Below are 20,196 nucleotides of genomic sequence, written 5' to 3' on the forward strand. Positions count from 1 at the left end.
GGGAGTTGTATTTCAACAGCTGGGTGCTCAGTTTTGGAAACATTGCCGTACATGAAGCTTTTTATCTTTATTGGGGGGGGGGGGGGGGGGGGGGATGACTGCATAAGGTGTATGTGTATATGCAGTGTTTTACTTTTTATTTTGTGTAGGTGTAGTGTTTTTCTGGATACAATCATAGGGGTGGGGGGTTTACAGCGAGTTTCCTGGATAGTTTTTTCCTGGATAACCCCTTTAAAGGGGTACTCCGCTGCTCAGCATTTGGAACAAACTGTTCCAAACACTGGAGCTGGGAGCTCGTGATGTCATAGCCCCGCCCCCTCATGACATCACGCCCCACCCCCTCAATGCAAGTCTATGGGAGGGGGCGTGGCGGATGTCACACCCCTCCCATAGACTTGCATTGAGGGGGCGGGGCTTGATGTCATGAGGGGGCGGGGCTATGACGTCACGAGCTCCCAGCGCCGGCGTTCCAAACGTTGAGGAGCGGAGTACCCCTTTAAAAAGGTGAAAATGGTGTTAAATGTGTACAAGATTGTTCCCTACCAAAAACTAACAGAATGTTTAAAGATCTTTTTCTATATTTGATGCGCGTCCTGTAAAAACAAAAACAAAACAAGATAAAAAAAAAAAACGTACACGTTTATCCTTATAGTAATATTTATTTGTACATCGATAATCCGCAGGCAATGAACACCTCCGAGGTTAAATGATGATACAACGCTGCTGCTGCCTACATTCAATGGAATGAGTCGCTTAAACTGGTAAAAAACAGAAGAAAAAAAAAAGACACAACAAATATACAGCTAGTAAAAATAAAGGGTGTCCCCGCCCCACCACCCCAGCTGACAGGGCACCACTTTATACTGCCGGATGGGATTGATGAGGGGCTTTTATTATCACAAAATAAAAATATATCAGTCACTGTTCTCATCATTTCGGTGAAAGTCATTACACCAACTAGGGTCTCATTTTTACGTAGAGAGAGGATTTCAGATTGTACGGGCGTGTAAAGCTCGGCTCACAACGGGACACGGCAGATACACGAGCAGCAGATCTGTACTGATCAGGCGGCAGTACTGATCAGGCGGAAGGACGAGCACATGCACACACGTGGCCGGCGGCGGGCGGGAGACATTCACGCGGGTTTAGTATTTGGGAACCGAACCTTCCTTCTCCAGAAGAAGTTCTGCAAACCGCTGCTGAAGCTCCCGCTCTCTTTCCTCCTGCCGCTGCACATCTTCTTTAAGGGACTGAGGGGGGGAAAAGAAGAACAATTAAAATATTTGGAATATATAAAAATAAAGAAAAATAAATAAAGAAAACCATACGTTCAAGAACATCAGACATTTCGCTTCTCTTCTCAAGGGTGTTCTGTAAGGCAACTGGCTGCTGCAGTAGCTCTCCCCCACTGCTCTGCCACGACTGATAATGAATGAGTGTGAAGGATTTTCTATCAGCACTCTGTCTAGTACGGCGTTTCCTCCAGCTGTTGCAAAACTACAACTCCCAGCAGGCCCGGACAGCCAAAGGCTGTCCGGGCCTGCTGGGTGTTGTAATTTTGCATGGAGGCACCCTGGTTGGGAAATTTTTGATCAGTCAGGGTCTGAGTAATGAGAACCACTTTGTTCGATATAGCCGGGTGAAACGCACGGCATGGCCCTTCACTCTCCAGATCGGTGCTCGTTGCAGAAATTAGGCCCCCTGGACTAGTCCCCTGCAATCAGTCAGATTCAGTACTGAGCTGTGGAGTGAAGCACGCTGCTGTGCGCTTCACCCACCTATATCTATAATAGTGGAAGATACAGACTGATCTATATTTTTGACATTGTCTGTGCAACGTGTCAAAAAATTTTTTTGAATGACAGAAGCGCTGTAAGATATTTGCTTGCTGTAAGTGAATGAGAACACTCCTGTTTACACTCAAGAGGCAGAACACCTGTTCCGTATATAGTCGTGCTCTCAGCTGAGAACTGATACAATTTTATCCAGCCTAGACAATGCTCTGTGAGCTAAACAGCCTGGATTCCAGACTGATACAGTGCACATAGATAGCCCTGGTCTCAGCTGAGAACTGATACAATTGTATCATGTTTAGACAATGCTCTGTGAGCTAAACAGCCTGGACTCCAGCCTGATATACTGTACATAGCTAGTCCTGCTCTCAGCTGAAAATCGGAGACCATTGTATCCAGTTTAGGCAATGCTCTGTGAGCTAAACATCAGTAGCTGAATCACTCTGCTGGTTTATTACAGTGTATTAGTCCAGGCTGTTTAGCTCACAGAGCATTGTCTTGACTAGATAATTCTCTCCGTTTTTCAGCTAAGAGCAGGAATAACTATATACAATGTATCAGTCTGGAGTCCAGGTCTAGTTTAGCTCACAGAGCATTTTGTAGAATGGATAATTCTCTGTACATAGATAGTCCTGCTCTCAGCTGAGAAACGGAGAGAATTATCCATTCTACACAATGCTCTGTGAGCTAAACTAGGCCTGGACTCCAGACTGATACTTTGTACATAGTTAGTCCTGCTCTTAGCTGAAAAACAGAAAACAGGGAGAATTATCTAGTCAAGACAATGCTCTGTGAGCTAAACATCCTGCACTCCAGGCTAATACATTGTACATAACTAGTCCTGCTCTCAGCTGAGAAACGATGTATTAGTCTGGAGTGCAGGATGTTTAGCTCACAGAGCATTGTCTAGACTGGATACAATTGTATTTCTCAGCTGAGAGCAGGACTGGCTATAAACAGGTTTGATGCATTTGACTATAAACCAAGAGTGTTCCTATTCATTGAAAGCAAACATCTTGAAATGCTGAGGAACTTATAAAATCTATCAGAACAATTTCCCATTTACATACATTTACTTACATTGACTGAGCTTAAAATGGGCAAACCTGCTCCGGACCCTTTTAAGTCAATGTAAAGAGCGGTAACCCCACAATGCAGCGCACTGGTTCACTGATCTGGATCGGCATCAAGTACCCATTACATGACATTACTTTATAAGTGTTATCCCTAAATCAAATGTTATGTACAGGGTAGAGAATTCCTGGCTGATCGGTGGGGATCAGACTGCAGGGACCTCCAGGCAATCAGAAAAACTGAGGTAAATTATCCCCAAAATGAATGGGCCCAGCAGAGTGTATGCTTGACTGCCGCTCCATTCATTCCCAATGGGACTTCCGTACATTGCCAAGCTCTGAAATCCAGGAAAACATTTATGGACTCCCTGGAAAACACTGTTGAGATGCATTGCGGTTCTCTCAAATTAATATAAGCCATTGGTCTCCTAACTGTGGACCTCCGATGCAAAAACTACAAATCCCAGCATGCCCCGTATATCAGAAAGAACATTCATGTTACTCATTATTTGCTTGTAGGAACTGTGTAAAGTGCAGACAGCACAAAACCAGCAGAATAATGAGTACAGCTCTGGGGTATAATACAGGATTTAACTCAGGATCAGTACAGCATAAGTAATGTAATGTATGTACACAGTAACCTCACCAGCAGAATAGTGAGTACAGCTCTGGATTATAATACAGGATATAACTCAGGATCAGTACAGGATAAGTAATGTAATGTATGTACACAGTGACCTCACCAGCAGAATAGTGAGTGCAGCTCTGGAGTATAATACAGGATATAACTCAGGATCAGTACAGGATAAGTAATGTATGTACACAGTGATCTCACCAGCAGAATAGTGAGTACAGCTCTGGAGTATAATACAGGATATAACTCAGGATCAGTACAGGATAAGTAATGTAATGTATGTACACAGTGACCTCACCAGCAGAATAGTGAGTACAGCTCTGGAGTATAATATAGGATATAACTCAGGATCAGTACAGGATAAGTATTGTAATGTAATGTACACAGTGACCCCACCAGCAGAATAGTGAGTACAGCTCTGGAGTATAATACAGGATATAACTCAGGATCAGTAGAGGATAAGTAATGTAATGTATGTACACAGTGACCTCACCAGCAGAATAGTGAGTACAGCTCTAGAGTATAATACAGGATATAACTCAGGATCAGTACAGGATAAGTAATGTAATGTATGTACACAGTGACCCCACCAGCAGAATAGTGAGTACAGCTCTGGAGTATAATACAGGATACAACTCAGGATCAGTACAGGATAAGTAATGTAATGTATGTACACAGTGATCTCACCAGCAGAATAGTGAGTACAGCTCTAGAGTATAATACAGGATATAACTCAAGATAAGTAATCGAATTAACCCTGTTAAGGATGCATTCATTTCCACCCAATCCACTATAATCATCTTATCGTCCCGAACAGGCGCCTATGATACAACAGTAGTGATCTCTTACCGCTATCCTCCTGGGGATGGCGATATCCTCATGCTTCTTCAGCTCCTCAAACGTCTTCAGCTCCAGGTTGGCCTGTTCATACTGATCCCAGATTTCGTTGAGCTGTTTTATAAGCCCCATTGCTCGGGATTGGTAACCGCCCAACAGAATCTTCAGCTTCTTCTCCATCTTCGCTGCTCTTTTGGCTTCCGCAGTCATGTGACCTCTGTTTACCTGAAAAGAAAGAAAAAGAAAAAAAAAAAAAAAACAGGGATGTTACAGTCCTCTCAATATTCTTACAGGAAACACTAGGGTCGGGGAGTGCTTCATACATGTAGGCCCTTCATCCTTAAATGGGCGCTGTCATTAAAACAAATGTTTTCTATTGCACTCCTTATGGTAAATAACAAATCTTTCTAATGTACTTTGTTTAACAAAAAAATGTTTTATTTGTGTTTTAAAAAAAAGCTGCCACTAGGTGTCTCCCTACTTGTCCAGAGCACATTTCCCCCCCATCTTTTGCACAGACTTTGGACTCCTGCTGGCCTGGCAGAAGTCCAAAATCAGGGAATGCTGAGAGGGGGGGGGGGGGGGGGGGGGGGTCTGTGCAGCCTTAGCCAATCATAGCTCAACTCACACTGAACTGCTCTAGGCTGTATGTAGCGGAGTGAGGGAGGAAGTCCTCTCATGGCTTTAGATGATGTCACGCCTGCTGGGGAACACCCCTTCCCAGTCTGTGAATCTGACTGAGACTGAGCAGAAAATACAGAGCAATATCAAGGTAGAAAACTAAAAAATTATAAATAAAGGCAGGGGGTGGTTTATCATGATGGGGGTAGTGACCTGGGAGGATTATAACATTTAACAAGATCATGACAGGTACTCTTTAAGGGGTTAAAATTGCAGGGCAAGACCTTATCTGGGAAAAATTCCCCAAACAAATGGTCCATACAACAAAACAGTGTGCAAGAATGGTACAAAAAAAATAAAAAAATTAAAATAAGCCTTAAATGTGAAAGCAGTGTTTCCGAACCAAGGAGTCTCCAGCTGTTGCAAAACTACAACTCCCAGCATGCCCGGACAGCCAACGGCTGTCCGGGCATGCTGGGAGTTGTAGTTTTGCAACAGCTGGGAGCACGCTCGTTGGGAAACACTGTTACACTTACTCATCTGTGTAAACCGAGGACATGAGGATATGAGACAATATTAAAGGGGTACCCTGTTGGAAAACTTTTTTTTTTTTTATCAACTGGTCTCAGAAAGTTAAAAAAACTGATTTTTAAATTCCTTCTATTTAAAAATTGTAATCCTTCCAGTACTTATCAGCTGCTGTATGCTCCAGAGGAAGTTCTTTGCTGTTTGAATTTGCTTGGTCTGACCACAGTGCTCTCTGCTGACACCTCTGCCCATGTCATGAACTGTCTAGAGTACAAGCAAATCCCCATAGCAAACCTATCCTGCTCTGGACAGTTCCTAACATGGACAGAGGTTGTCAGCAGAGAGCACTGTGGTCAGACAGAAAGGAAATTCAAAAAGAAAAGAACTTCCTCTGGGGCATACAGCAGCTGATAAGTACTGGGAGGATTGAGATTTTTATATAGAAGTAATTTACAAATCTGTTTAACTTTCTGGCACCAGTTGACTTAAAAACAAAATGTCGAGGCATGCTGGGAGTTGTAGTTTTGCAACAGCTGGAGGCACACCGATTGGGAAACACTGGACTTGGTCCTAGGCGGTATGTTCATTTAAGCATGAGACAACTTCATGGTAATATGATGGATGAGGTAAGTGATCATCTATTCACTATAGGAGTCGTCCACATTTCAAACAAAAAGGTGGTAAAGTAACTTAATCTACAAGGTAAAACCCTGAAAACGGAGAAGAGACATCAATAGATCCCTGCACATGGGAAGAACACTGCTGCCATCTACTGGTGAAACTGTGCATTACCACTTGCCTGAGCTATTTTGTACTGAACACTACAGGCTCCCGTACACATTAGTTATAATAGCCAATATTTCTCATAGGATTTAAAACTGGCGAAAAAAGTTCCATAAACTCTACAAGAAAGTCTGGGTGTAGGACACGGGGTGGATTCACACACAGTGGAAGTGCTGCAAATTTTACAGTAAAATCAGCAGCTATTTCTAATACACGTGGATGTGTTCATGGCAACCCTATCAACATGTAGCCAAAAATAAATAAACTAAACCAGGAATGTTTTCTTGGAATTTTGCTTTACATATCTTTAACCTGTTCAGGACGCCGGGCATATGCATACGCCCTGCATCCAGAGTCCTTAAGGACGTGGGCGTATGCATACGCCCGTGGGAATTTCGGTCCCCGACGCTTGCCGATTGTGGACTGCAATGCCTGTTGAAATCATTCAGCAGGCACCCCGGCACATCGCCCAGGGGGGTCCTGAGACCCCCCCCCCCCCATGTTGGCGATCGCAGAAAATCGCATGTCAATTCAGACATGGGATTTTCTGCTATTCCGGGCAGATCGGGTCTCTGGTGACCCGATCACCCGGAAAATAGGGATGATTGGAGCTGTCAGAGACAGCCCCAATCATCCTGAGGGCTAGGAGTGAGGTCGAAGTGCTGCGATCTCCTCCTATCCCCTGCCATTGGTCAGAACTGATTTTGACCAATGGCAGAGCAGGACAGTTGGTTACCATGGCAACAGGCTACACAGCTACACATTATGTTACATTAGGTGTGAGTTGTTGTGATGTCACTACACTGAGATATCATGCATCGTGGACAACACACATGCTCGTCCATGATGCCATTATCAATGTGTTGTAATGTAATCCTAGAGTGTTGTTTTCCAACCAGCGCGCCTCCAGCTGTTGCAAAACTACAACTCCCAGCATGCCCGGACAGCCTTTGGCTGTCCGGGCATGCTGGGAGTTGTAGTTTCGCAACAGCTGGAGGCACGCTGGTTGGAAAACACTGTAAGGGTACGTTCACATGCGCAGATTTTTTAGCTGTGTATTTGAAAGAGGGCGGGCTCTTCTCGGCTGTCCGCAGCAGATTTTCCGCGGCGGAATGTACACTGCGGAAAATCCGCCGCAAGCCCCATTGAAGTCAGTAGGGACTGTGGCGGATTTTCCGCAGCGTAAATTCCGCCGCAGAAAATCTGCTGCGGACAGCCGAGAAGAGCCCGCCCACTTTCAAATACGCAGCGGAAAACCCGCTAAAAAATCTGCGCGTGTGAACGTACTCTTATAGAGAGAGTAATGTATGGAGAACACCACACAGTAGACACGCTCACCTCCAGCCTCTTCTCCAGAGATTCGATGCGGTCCTTCTTGCTGGCCAGGTTGGCTCGGGTGTATCGGCCTTGTCCAGGGAGGTAAAGCACCTGACTGTAACATTCCTCCCACACCTGGTTGTAGGCGTCCAGGGACAGGTCTCCGTGGCCCATACCTTGCTTCACCACCTCCATCTCTTGCTGCAGGAGCTCCTCCGCCTGGAATATGAAGAAGGAGATTAGTATAGACGAAGGAACCACTAAGCCGATGGATTCAAAGTAGAAAGAAGAGAGCAGCTTAAAGGGGTACTCCAGTGCTAGAAAGTACAGTGATCCCTCAACTTACAACGGCCTCAACATACAATGGTCTTTTCTGGACCATTGTAACTTGAAACCAGATTCAACATACAATGTACGGACAGTCCAGATCTGTGATACCTGTCAATGGCCGGAAGAACCGACCAATCAGAATGGGCATTTACTGGTAAAACCCCTGTATTACTGAAGTACATGCACTGACTGGTGTCTGGTAGCGCCCCCTACAGTACAGGGAGGTATTACATGTTCTGTACTACTCTTTAGTCAGTGCATACACTTCAGTAATACAGGTAAAGAGTACAGAACATGTAATACCTCCCTGTACTGTAGGGGGCGCTACCAGACACCAGTCAGTGCATGCACTTCAGTAATACAGGTAAAGAGTACAGAACATGTAATACCTCCCTGTACTGTAGGGGGCGCTACCAGACACCAGTCAGTGCATGCACTTCAGTAATACAGGTAAAGAGTACAGAACATGTAATACCACCCTGTACTGTAGGGGGCGCTACCAGACACTAGTCAGTGCATGCACTTCAGTAATACAGGTAGGGTCTGGTAGCACCCTTTACAGTACAGGGAGGAATTACATGTTCTGTACTCTTTACCTGTATTACTTAAGTGTATGCACTGACTGGTGTCTGGTAGCACCCCCTACAGTACAGGGAGGAATTACATGTTCTGTACTATTCTTTACCTGTATAACTGAAGTGCATGCAATGACTGGTGTCTGGTAGCGCCCCCTACAGTACAGGGAGGTATTACATGTTCTGTACTCTTTACCTGTATTACTGAAGTGCATGCACTGACTGGTGTCTGGTAGCGCCCACTACAGTACAGGGAGGTATTTCATGTTCTGTACACTTTACCTGTACCAGGGTTAGCTGCTCCTTTGGACACCAGGTAAGGGCGGCTCCATGTTACTTTTTTTAGGACACTGTGTACTGTACAGGACCCTGAAGAAGCTTCTGTCCTCTACATAGACAGTGATTACAGCCCCCAGCAGATCTTTCTTACTTTTATATGTAAGGATTTGCTTTATCTATATTATTTATCTACTTATTTTTCTTTAATCCTCACTTTTTCCTATTTTTGATGACATTTTGGGGGCTTTAGAACCAATTACCAGGTTTCCATAGAGTTATGGTCTCGACATACAATGAATTCACCATACAATGGTCATCCTGGAGCTAATTCATATTGTAACTTGAGGGACCACTGTAGTAAGTGACTGCTTGTGGGGGACCCCGTGATCTCTAGAATACAGAAGTGTCAGCATGAGCGCCATTCACTGTCTATGAGAGCACAATAGGAATCTCTCGCAGATACTGCATGGACTGTGTACCGGTACACTGCTCTCCCGGACATGGGGGTCCGATCAGACGCTTATCCCCTATATGTTGGATAGGGGGATACATTTTTGTCCTGTTGTAATACCCCTTTAAAGGGATACTCCACTGGAAAAAAAAAAATGTTTAAATCAACTGGTGCCAGAAAGTTTAACAGATTTGTAAATTACTTCTATATTAAAATCTTAATCCTTCCAGTACTTATCAGCTGCTGTATGCCCCAGTGGAAGTTCTTTTCTTTTTTAATTTCTTTTCTGTCTGACCACAGTCCTCTCTGCTGACACCTCTGTCCATGTCAGGAACTGTCCAGAGCAGGAGAGGTTTTCTATGGGGATTTACTCCTGCTCTGGACAGTTCCTGATATGGACAGAGGTGTGGACGCTATTAGCCCAGGGTCCAGGCTATCATTAGCTGTCGGGACCAACCCGGTATGACGCGGGGTCATGGCGTGACCCAGTTTTATTTACCGGGCGCAGGGCATACAGGTACACCCTGCGTCCTTAAGAGGTTAAACTGTCCCATATGGGTCCTAGATTAAACCTCCCCTCTACATACGCATCATGCAGTATTATACAGCCACTTACATGCTGCAGTTCATCTTCTGTGAACTTGTCATATGAATTTTGCTCCAGATATGCCACATGTTCTACGCTTGTGGGGACAGCACCAGGGGCTTTGGCCTTCTTGCCCCCAGCATTGTCTCCGTACGGATGATGCAGGGAGTCGTGGTGCAGCATTGTGGTCATCTCCTTCTTGATCATTTCTTCGCTTTTTTGCAGGTCAGTAAGGGGCGGCTCTACATTCGCAGGTCTCAGAACGGTCTCATTTACCTGAAACCCAAGAGTGATGTCAGTATCATCAATACACACAGGGGAACCCTGATCTCACGTGTCACACACTGTGTCAGGGCCCCTACTACATGAGGGCCACAGGTACAATAGAAAGGGAATGTTTGCAGAAAGTACATGAAAAGAGCAAAGACAAAACATAGAATGTGTCAGCAAGTAAGAATCATTCAGCCCATCTAGTCTGCACAATATTCTGAATACTATGAATAGTCACTGGCCCTATCTTATATGAAGGATAGCCTTATGCGTATCCCTATCTTATATGAAGGATAGCCTTATGCCTATCCCTATCTTATATGGAGGATAGCCTTATGCCTATCCCTATCTTATATGAAGGATAGCCTTATACCTATCCCTATCTTATATGAAGGATAACATTATGCCTATCCCTATCTTATATGAAGGATAGCCTTATACCTATATCTATCTTATATGAAGGATAGCCTTATGCCTATCCCTATCTTATATGACGGATTGTCTCATGCCTATCCCTATCTTATATGAAGGATAGGGATAGGCATGAGGCTATCCTTCATATAAGATAGGGATAGGCATAAGGCAATTCTTCATATAAGATAGGGATAGGTATAAGGCTATTCTTCATATAAGATAGGGATAGGTATAAGGATATCCTTCATATAAGATAGGGATAGGTATAAGGTTATCCTTCATATAAGATAGGGATAGGTATAAGGATATCCTTCATATAAGATAGGGATAGGCATAATGTTATCCTTCATATAAGATAGGGATAGGCATAAGGCTATCCTTCATATAAGATAGGGATAGGCATAAGGCAATTCTTCATATAAGATAGGGATAGGCATAAGGCTATCCTTCATATAAGATAGGGATAGGCATAAGGCTATCCTTCATATAAGATAGGGATAGGCATAAGGCTATCCTTCATATAAGATAGGGATAGGAATAAGGCTATCCTTCATATAAGAGAGGGCAAGGGACTATTCATAGTATTCAGAATATTGGGCAGAACAAATAGTTATACAATTTGTTCTCATTTCACACATTTGAACGTATACTAATAAAGGGTGGATTTTAGTGGGACCCTAGTACTCGGAAACAAGTGACATCACAAAAAATACAAGACAAGTTAACCGCCTCCTTACTTCAGAGGGTCTTGGTAAGGCTTTCTGCACAGCTTTGTGTCTCTGCTTCAGTTCCTTCGCCCGTTGTGCATCTCTAAGTGCCTGAAAATACAAAGCACACAATATTATCAGCAGTATTCTCCCATAACACACACAAGTCAGAGAATATTTTGAGCAACTAGAGTAGGGTTTGGCCGATATTAACGTCCGATATTCACGATTTTGGACGTTATTGATATCGGCAATTACCTTGCCGATAATCCGATAATGCTCCGTTAACTTATACCGGAATATTGGCCCTAACCTCCAGTATCGGTATCGGCCCTAAAAAACAGATATCGGTCAATCCCTAAACTAAAGTTTTAAATATTGATGCCATCAAACACCACAAAGTTTAAAACATTTCTGCTTTCTGCCAGAGACCACGCCAGTTCAGTCCATGAGGGTTGTGCTTTGTGTTTGCAACTCAGCTAAAGTCAATGAGCTGTAATACCACGCACAACCTCTGGATAGGTGTGGCGCTGTTTGTTGAAAATGTACACGTGCAAATGTTGTAGGTTTATGGTGCCTATGACGACTAGATGGCTGCCTCATGGCGAGTTATTTGGTTTAGAAACACTTCTTTAAAGGGAATGGGTCACAATTTTCTTTTCTTTTTTATAAATACAATTATTCTATCTTGATAAAGAATTTCCTTCATGTATTTTGTTTAAGGATAATGTCGTATTAATGTCATTTATTAATAAATTGTGTACTGGAGGCTGCCATTACTGTAGCCTCTTTATGGTGTGTCATTTCACAACACCTACACAGTTGCTTTATGGCAGGCACAGGGCAAAAGAAAGTTAAGACTGAGGGTCTCTCATAGAAAAGCATTGACTGCTTTCTGCACATGTGAATAGCACAGTCTAGGTCAAATGAAAGGGGGAGCCAGCGCCATTTTATTGAAGTCCCTGAGGAGCAGTGACCTATCAAGAGATATCTAGTCTGTTCTTTAAAGGGGTACTCCACTGCTCAGCGTTTGGAACAAACTGTTCCAAACGCTGTAGCTGGGAGCTCGTGAGCCCCACCCCCTCATGATGTCACCCGCCCCCTCAATGCAAGTCTATGGGAGGGGGCGTGACAGCCGCCACACCCCCTCCCATAGACTTACATTGAGGGGGTGGGGCTAAGACATCACGAGCTCCTGGCGCCGGCTCCAGCATTCGGTACAGTTTGTTTCAAACGCTGAGCAGTGGAGTACCCCTTTAACACTCTTCAGACACCATCAAAATGGTGACAGTGCTATTGAAAAAAAAAAAAAAATCCCCCCCCCCCCCTTTTGCACATAGGCAAAGGAGGACAGTAGACAGGCGAGGTCTAATTTGCAGCAGCTAGACAAGATGCTTGCTTTCACCAGATTCCTCATGGTAGCTCCCTCTGCTGGTCAACAGTGGGAGATATGACAAGTTACCGTATTTTTCGCCGTATAAGACGCACTTTTTCTTCCCCAAAACTGGGGGGGGGGGGGGGGGGGGGAAGTTGGTGCGTCTTATACGGCGAATACCTGCGGCCATCAACGGCCGGGACCTGCGGCTAATACAGGACATCACCGATCGCAGTGATGCCCTGTATTAACCCTTCAGACGCGGCGATTAAAGCTGACCGCCGCGTCTGAAGCGAAAATAACACTAACGCGGCTGTTCAGTCGGGCTGTTTGGGACCTCCGCTGAGAAATTGCGGCGTCCCGAACAGCTTACAGGACACCAGGAGGGACCTTACCTGCCTCCTCGGTGTCTGCTCCATGCCGGGATCCCGTGCATGGCCGACGCTCTCCGACGTCATCACGTCATCCCATCATCCAATTGGAGCGGCGTGCGTAGCGACGTGATGACAACGACGGAGAGCGTGGATCCCGGGGAAGACGACGTCCGGAGCGTCGGGGACACCACGGGGACGCGGCAACAGCGATGGAGCGACATCCAGGGCAGCGGTGATGGTCCGGAGCGGCGGGGACACATGAGTACTACCTCCTATACCAGTGGACTCCAGATGTTGCAAAACTACAACTCCCAGCATGCCCGGACAGCCAACGGCTGTCCGGGCATGCTGGGAGTTGTAGTTTTGCAACATCTGGAGGTCCGCAGGTTGAAGGGTGCCGAATTTTTTTTCTCTAGATTTTGCTTCTTTAAAATAGGGTGCGTCTTATATGACGGTGCGTCCTATAGGGCGAAAAATACGGTATTTAATTTTTCATATTTTCTGACAAGTACTTTTTTTTTTTTTTTTTATATTTCCAAAAATATAAAACGAAAAGTGAAAAAATGTAACCTAAAAAGAAAAAAAAAAATATAATATAATTATATTTTATATATATATATATATATATATATATATATATATATATATATATATATATATATATATATATATATATATATATATATTTATTAGATGGAGATATATATAGAGATATATATAGAGATATATATAGAGAGATATATATAGAGAGATATATATAGAGAGATATATATAGAGAGATATATATAGAGAGATATATATAGAGAGATATATATAGAGAGATATATATAGAGAGATATATATAGAGAGATATATATAGAGAGATATATATAGAGAGATATATATAGAGAGATATATATAGAGAGATATATATAGAGAGATATATATAGAGAGATATATATAGAGAGATATATATAGAGAGATATATATAGAGAGATATATATAGAGAGATATATATAGAGAGATATATATAGAGAGATATATATAGAGAGATATATATAGAGAGATATATATAGAGAGATATATATAGAGAGATATATATAGAGAGATATATATAGAGAGATATATATAGAGAGATATATATAGAGAGATATATATAGAGAGATATATATAGAGAGATATATATAGAGAGATATATATAGAGAGATATATATAGAGAGATATATATATATATAGAGATATATATATATATAGAGATATATATATATATAGAGATATATATATATATAGAGATATATATATATATAGAGATATATATATATATAGAGATATATATATATATAGAGATATATATATATATAGAGATATATATATATATAGAGATATATATATATATAGAGATATATATATATATAGAGATATATATATATATAGAGATATATATATATATAGAGATATATATATATAGAGATATATATATATATATATAGAGATATATATATATATATATAGAGATATATATATATAGAGATATATATATATAGAGATATATATATATAGAGATATAGAGATATATAGAGATATATATATAGAGAGATATATATATAGAGATATATATATATATATATATATATATATATATATATATATATATATATATATATATATATATATATATATATATATATATATATATATATATAGGCTGACGAACAGGGAACCTTTTAAAATTGCTTTTATTATTAAAATTCTGAACACTTGTCGGGTGTATATATTTTGTAGATCGCACCTTAGCCGCCTTCTTCTAGCCTTAAACACAATTACTTAAAGAGACATGTATGTTACTTCTGTCTTCTATTGTATATTGTCAGGCCGTGTTCAAACTGTGCGTATATCGTGCGTTTTGTTACTGTGCACAGTTTAGTTGCTAAAGTGGCTATGTGCAAAATGTCTTCTTAACTTTGGCAATCAGTGTATCCATTAGTGTAGTGCTTTTTTGGTGAGTACATTGCGTATACTGTCCTCATATACTCATAGCATTGAAATGTTATTGCACTGTCCACAGTCTCTTATTGCACTATTAATTATTGCACTGTCCACAGTCTCTTATTGCACTATTAATTATTGCACATGCCACTTAGCTTTTTTTCTTCCTTTAGGAGATAAGGTGCGTCTTTGGAGATAAGGTGCGTCTATCCTTGGAGCTTGAGTGTGCGTATTAAGCCGATCCTATGCCGATCCTACGCGTTTCCTCTGTGCGATTCTTCAGGGACCTTGTTGCGGCTTTTCAAATCTTGGCTTGCATCCTTTTGTGTAAGCGTCTCCTTTCATGTGTGCGGCTCTGATGCCGGCCGTCATCACGGCATCACGGCCGGCATCAGAGCCGCACACATGAAAGGAGCCGCTTACACAAAAGGATGCAAGCCAAGATTTGAAAAGCCGCAACAAGGTCCCTGAAGAATCGCACAGAGGAAACGCGTAGGATCGGCATAGGATCGGCTTAATACGCACACTCAAGCTCCAAGGATAGACGCACCTTATCTCCAAAGACGCACCTTATCTCCTAAAGGAAGAAAAAAAGCTAAGTGGCATGTGCAATAATTAATAGTGCAATAAGAGACTGTGGACAGTGCAATAATTAATAGTGCAATAAGAGACTGTGGACAGTGCAATAATTAATAGTGCAATAAGAGACTGTGGACAGTGCAATAACATTTCAATGCTATGAGTATATGAGGACAGTATATGCAATGTACTCACCAAAAAAGCACTACACTAATGGATACACTGATTGCCAAAGTTAAGAAGACATTTTGCACATAGCCACTTTAGCAACTAAACTGTGCACAGTAACAAAACGCACGATATACGCACAGTTTGAACACGGCCTGACAATATACAATAGAAGACAGAAGTAAGATACATGTCTCTTTAAGTAATTGTGTTTAAGGCTAGAAGAAGGCGGCTAAGGTGCGATCTACAAAATATATACACCCGACAAGTGTTCAGAATTTTAATAATAAAAGCAATTTTAAAAGGTTCATAACGGGCTAACCGATCAGTGATATATATATATATATATATATATATATATCACATTTGGTGACACATTCCCTTTAACTCTTATAAACTTGTATGGAGTGATGGATGCCGCTCCATACAAACTACCCCCTTACCATGAATGTTCTCAGGACTCCGCTACTAGTGACCGGTGTGGGTCTCAGAGATGGAGCCCCCCCCCCCCCCATGATCTCACATTTATCCCTCACCCCTGATATACATCCATTTGGGACACAAAGATAAATACCTGTTTCTGCGCCTCCACATCTGAGGCATCTTCTATGAAGGAGTCTTCTTGTTCTCGTTCCTCCAGCTCTCGCTCAGCATTTTCTGGCAGGACGATCTCAAAGTCATTTTTCGGGGCCGGCAGAGACATTAGTCCAAGACGTAGCTGTTCCTGAGACTCCCTTTCCTGCGTTTAACACAGAAGAAGAAGAATTTTACAGAATACATTCAGATTTATCAATGTAGCTTCCCATACTCTGTACGACCGGTCTATAAATCACTAGGCCTTATACTGAAATATTAGTGAGCCAAGACCTGGGAAAAGGAATCAAAGTCACACTGTAAACCTTTTGGAATTTTAGGATAGACTTGACCAGAACCAGCTGGTCTTAAAGGGGTACTCCGGTTGAAAAGAATATTTTTTTTTTTAATCAACTGGTGCCAGAAAGTTAAACAGATTTGTAAATTACTTCTATTAAAAAATCATAATCCTTCCAGTACTTATTAGCTGCTGATTAATACAGAGGAAATTCTTTTCTTTTTGGAACACAGAGCTCTCTGCTGACATCTCTGTCCATTTTAGGAACGGTCAAGAGCAACATATGTTTTCTATGGGGATTTTCTCCTACTCTGGACAGTTCTTAAAATGGACAGAGGTGTCAGCAGAGAGCACGGTGCTTGTTATGTAAGTGGAGAGCTCTGTGTTCCAAAAAGAAAATAATTTCCTTTGTAGTATTTAGCAGCTAATAAGTACTGGAAGGATTAAGATTTTTATTTTTATTTTTTATAGACGTTATTTACAAATCTGTTCAACTTTCTGGCACCAGTTTATTTAAATAAAAAAATAATAGAAAAAAAAATCCCAGTCATTTAAAAAAAAAAAAAAAAAAAAAAAAAAAAAAAAAAAAGAAAAAGAAGTTGATGGCTTATGGCAGTGTTTCCCAACCAGAGTGCCTCCAGCTGTTGCAAAATTACAACCCCCAGCATGCCCGGACAGCCTTTGGCTGTCCGGGCATGCTGGGAGTTGTAATTTTGCAACAGCTGGAGGCACCCTGGTTGGGAAACACTGGGTTAGGGTCTGGACGTTCAGACCCTCAAACATTATATACAGCTGGCAGAATGACACAGCGGAGCGCTTCACTCCCTGGATCACTGCAGCCCCATACACGAGCCATATAAGCTTAGAGTCAGTGTCCTGCAGCAATACGAGTGAAGTTCTCCGCAGAGTGCTTCTCCTAGCTCTTTCAGTGGGGATCTGAACGCCCAAAAGCAGACGACAGGGACACTTTCAACTATGAATCTTGAAACATTTTCTATGTTAATTTACCAGATGTTTAATATAAGTAGGATCATTGTAATCCACCGATCCATCCTCTGGATTGATGTTCAGCTTGTCCCGTAATGGTGTCCTTCCTGGTGTGGCTCCAATAACTGGCTTGGGGGTCATGCCACCTCTCGGGGTTAATCCTTCTGAACTTTGAGATGGGGTTCTAGAGAAGCAAAGGATAAAAAGGGTCAGTATAGGGCGGACAAATGTTGGGATCCTGGAAAGAAGACGGAAGCAGTTTCCACAACAATCTGTGCATAGAACCAGGACAGGATATTCCTGCTACTCGTTCACAAGCAGCCTCCTTTCTATGAGCACCGAGACTCATTGAGATCGTGAAAAATTGCTTAAAAGGGGTACTCCCGTGGAAAATTTTTTTTATTTTAAATCAACTGGTGGCAGAAAGTTAAGCAGATTTGTAAATCACTTCTATTAAAAAAAAATCTTAATCCTTCCAGTACTTTTTAGAAGCTGTATACTAAAGAGAAATCCAAAAAAGAAATGCATTTCCTCTGATATCATGACCACCTGTTGACCTCTGCTGTCCATTTTAGGAACTGCCCAGAGCAGGAGAAAATCCCCATAGCAAACATATGCTGCTTTGGACAGTTCCTAAAATGGACAGCAGATGTCAGCAGATAGCTCTGTGTTCCAAAAAGAAAACCATTTCCGCTGTAGTATACAGCCCCTAAAAAGTACTGGAAGGATTAAGATTTTTTAATTGAAGTGATTTACAAATCTGTTTAACTTTATGGCACCAGTTGATTTAAAAAAATAAAAATAGTTTTCCACAGGAGTACCCCTTTAACATTGCTTTATTTGGTTCTCTCCCTTGGATATTGCAATACAAGGGTTCTGAGTCAGTGGTCCATTTGGACCAATAGCAAGTAACGTTGTGGCATGTTTTTATCTTTTGCCTGCGTGTTATAATTACCAGTTGTGCGGCTTTGATTTCTACCCAGCTTTTCGTTCCCTGATGAACCGCCATAATAGAGGGTGGAAATGCGTCAGTTTCTTGTGTTAACCTCTAAAGGACCAAGTCCATTTTGACGTTAAGGACCAGGCCAATTTTATTTTTGCGTTTTCGTTTTCCAAATCCATAACTCTTTTATATTTCCATCTACAGACCCATATAAGGGCTTGTGTTTTGCGTGACCAATTGTCCTTTGTAATGAAACCTCATTTTACCAAAAAATTTACGGAGAACCCAAAGAATTATTATTTTTATTTTTTTTAGGGAGGAAATTGAAATGAAAACAATAATTTTGCCCATTTTGGAGGGTTTTACACTGTACACTTTACGATAAAAATGACATGTTCTTTATTCTGTGGGTCAATACGAATAAAATTATACCCATGGCTAGATACTTTGGGTTGGTAGTAACAGTGTTAAATGTGTTTACCTGAATGGTGTTGACAGCACAGTATTGGGAGTCTGAACTACTTGTCTCTGTGGTGTGACACCGGAGAAGTCGCTCTCGTGCAGTGGGGTGTTGAGCCCACCCTTCAAGGGGGTGTCCACATTTGTAAGTGCCATCAAGTTCTGTGCCTCCTGAAAATACACAAAAACAAGATGTTAAAGCACTCCAGGAATTGTTTTTTTTTACTTATATAGTGCAGCATAGGCTCTTATTACAGAATAATGTAGAGGTTCCTGTGTATGCCTTGTGCTTACCTGTTTTAGCTGATATGGCAGGCATGAGTTAGACACCAGACTGACTTCTATTCCATCACTAAAATGATTTTTTAATGCTTCTCACCATCACACCTGGTCATCTTATTAGGCAGCTGGTGCAGAAGTTTAGCCAGGTGAACTCCTAAAACTTTAGGTTGGTGGCATTTCACATTATATATGTATTAGTTTTGATGTTTAAAGGGTTACTCCGCTCCCCAGCGTCCAGAACATCAAGTACCGAACACTGTGTGCGGGCACCCGCCCTGCTCCCTCAATGAAAGTCTATGGGAAGGGGGCGCGATGGCAGTCAGGCCCCCTCCCATAGACTTGCATTGAAGGGGCGGGACGTGACGTCACATGACGAAGTCACGAGGGGGCGGGTGTGAACACGAAAGCCCGCACACAATCAGAACTCAATGTTCCGGATGCTGGGTAGCGGAGTAACCCTTTAAAACTACTATATATGCTGATTCCATAGAGATAGCAGCAATAGTATACAGATAGAGCTAGAGGGAAGGTATATAACTACTTTATATCCTGACCCTATAGAGATAGCAGCAGTATAAAGATAGAGCTGGAGGGGGAGGTATATAACTAACATATATCCAGATACCATATACATACCAGCAGTGTAGAAATAAAGAAGAGATGTAGAACCACTCTATATCCTGATGCCATAGAGATAGCAGCAGTATACAGATAGAGCTGGAAAAGAAGGTGTCTGACGCTAAAAGGATTGATCTGATAGGTGATGATAGTACCATAGTTCATAAGGTTGAAAAAAGAGCAGAGTCCATCAAGTTCAACCTATATCCCTAATAAGTCCCTACTGAGTTGATCCAGAGGAAGGCAAAAAACCCTCATACTAGAGGTAAAAATTCCTTCCCGACTCCAAATATGGCATCAGAATAAATCCCTGGATCAACGTTCTGTCACTATAAATCTATTATACATAACCAGCGATGTTCTTATTCTCCAAAAAT

At 41.9% G+C, this 20,196-nt stretch overlaps 1 protein-coding gene across 1 annotated transcript in view; it reads right to left on the reverse strand.

The window, feature by feature from the left end:
* Window positions 1-649: 649 nt before the first annotated feature.
* CDC5L (cell division cycle 5 like) overlaps window positions 650-20,196 on the reverse strand; it is a 54,253-nt gene continuing 34,706 nt past the window's right edge. The window contains exons 9-16 of the mRNA XM_056563942.1: window positions 18,942-19,090; window positions 17,539-17,701; window positions 16,234-16,398; window positions 11,229-11,309; window positions 9,838-10,083; window positions 7,608-7,805; window positions 4,350-4,562; window positions 650-1,250 (exon numbers count right to left, since the gene is read on the reverse strand). Coding sequence (XP_056419917.1) covers window positions 1,146-1,250; window positions 4,350-4,562; window positions 7,608-7,805; window positions 9,838-10,083; window positions 11,229-11,309; window positions 16,234-16,398; window positions 17,539-17,701; window positions 18,942-19,090 — 1,320 coding nt within the window. The 3' untranslated portion in view covers window positions 650-1,145. The remainder of the gene's footprint in view (window positions 1,251-4,349; window positions 4,563-7,607; window positions 7,806-9,837; window positions 10,084-11,228; window positions 11,310-16,233; window positions 16,399-17,538; window positions 17,702-18,941; window positions 19,091-20,196) is intronic.

Source organism: Hyla sarda, chromosome 3 (assembly GCF_029499605.1).
Source record: "Hyla sarda isolate aHylSar1 chromosome 3, aHylSar1.hap1, whole genome shotgun sequence".
Classification (NCBI taxonomy): domain Eukaryota; kingdom Metazoa; phylum Chordata; class Amphibia; order Anura; family Hylidae; genus Hyla; species Hyla sarda.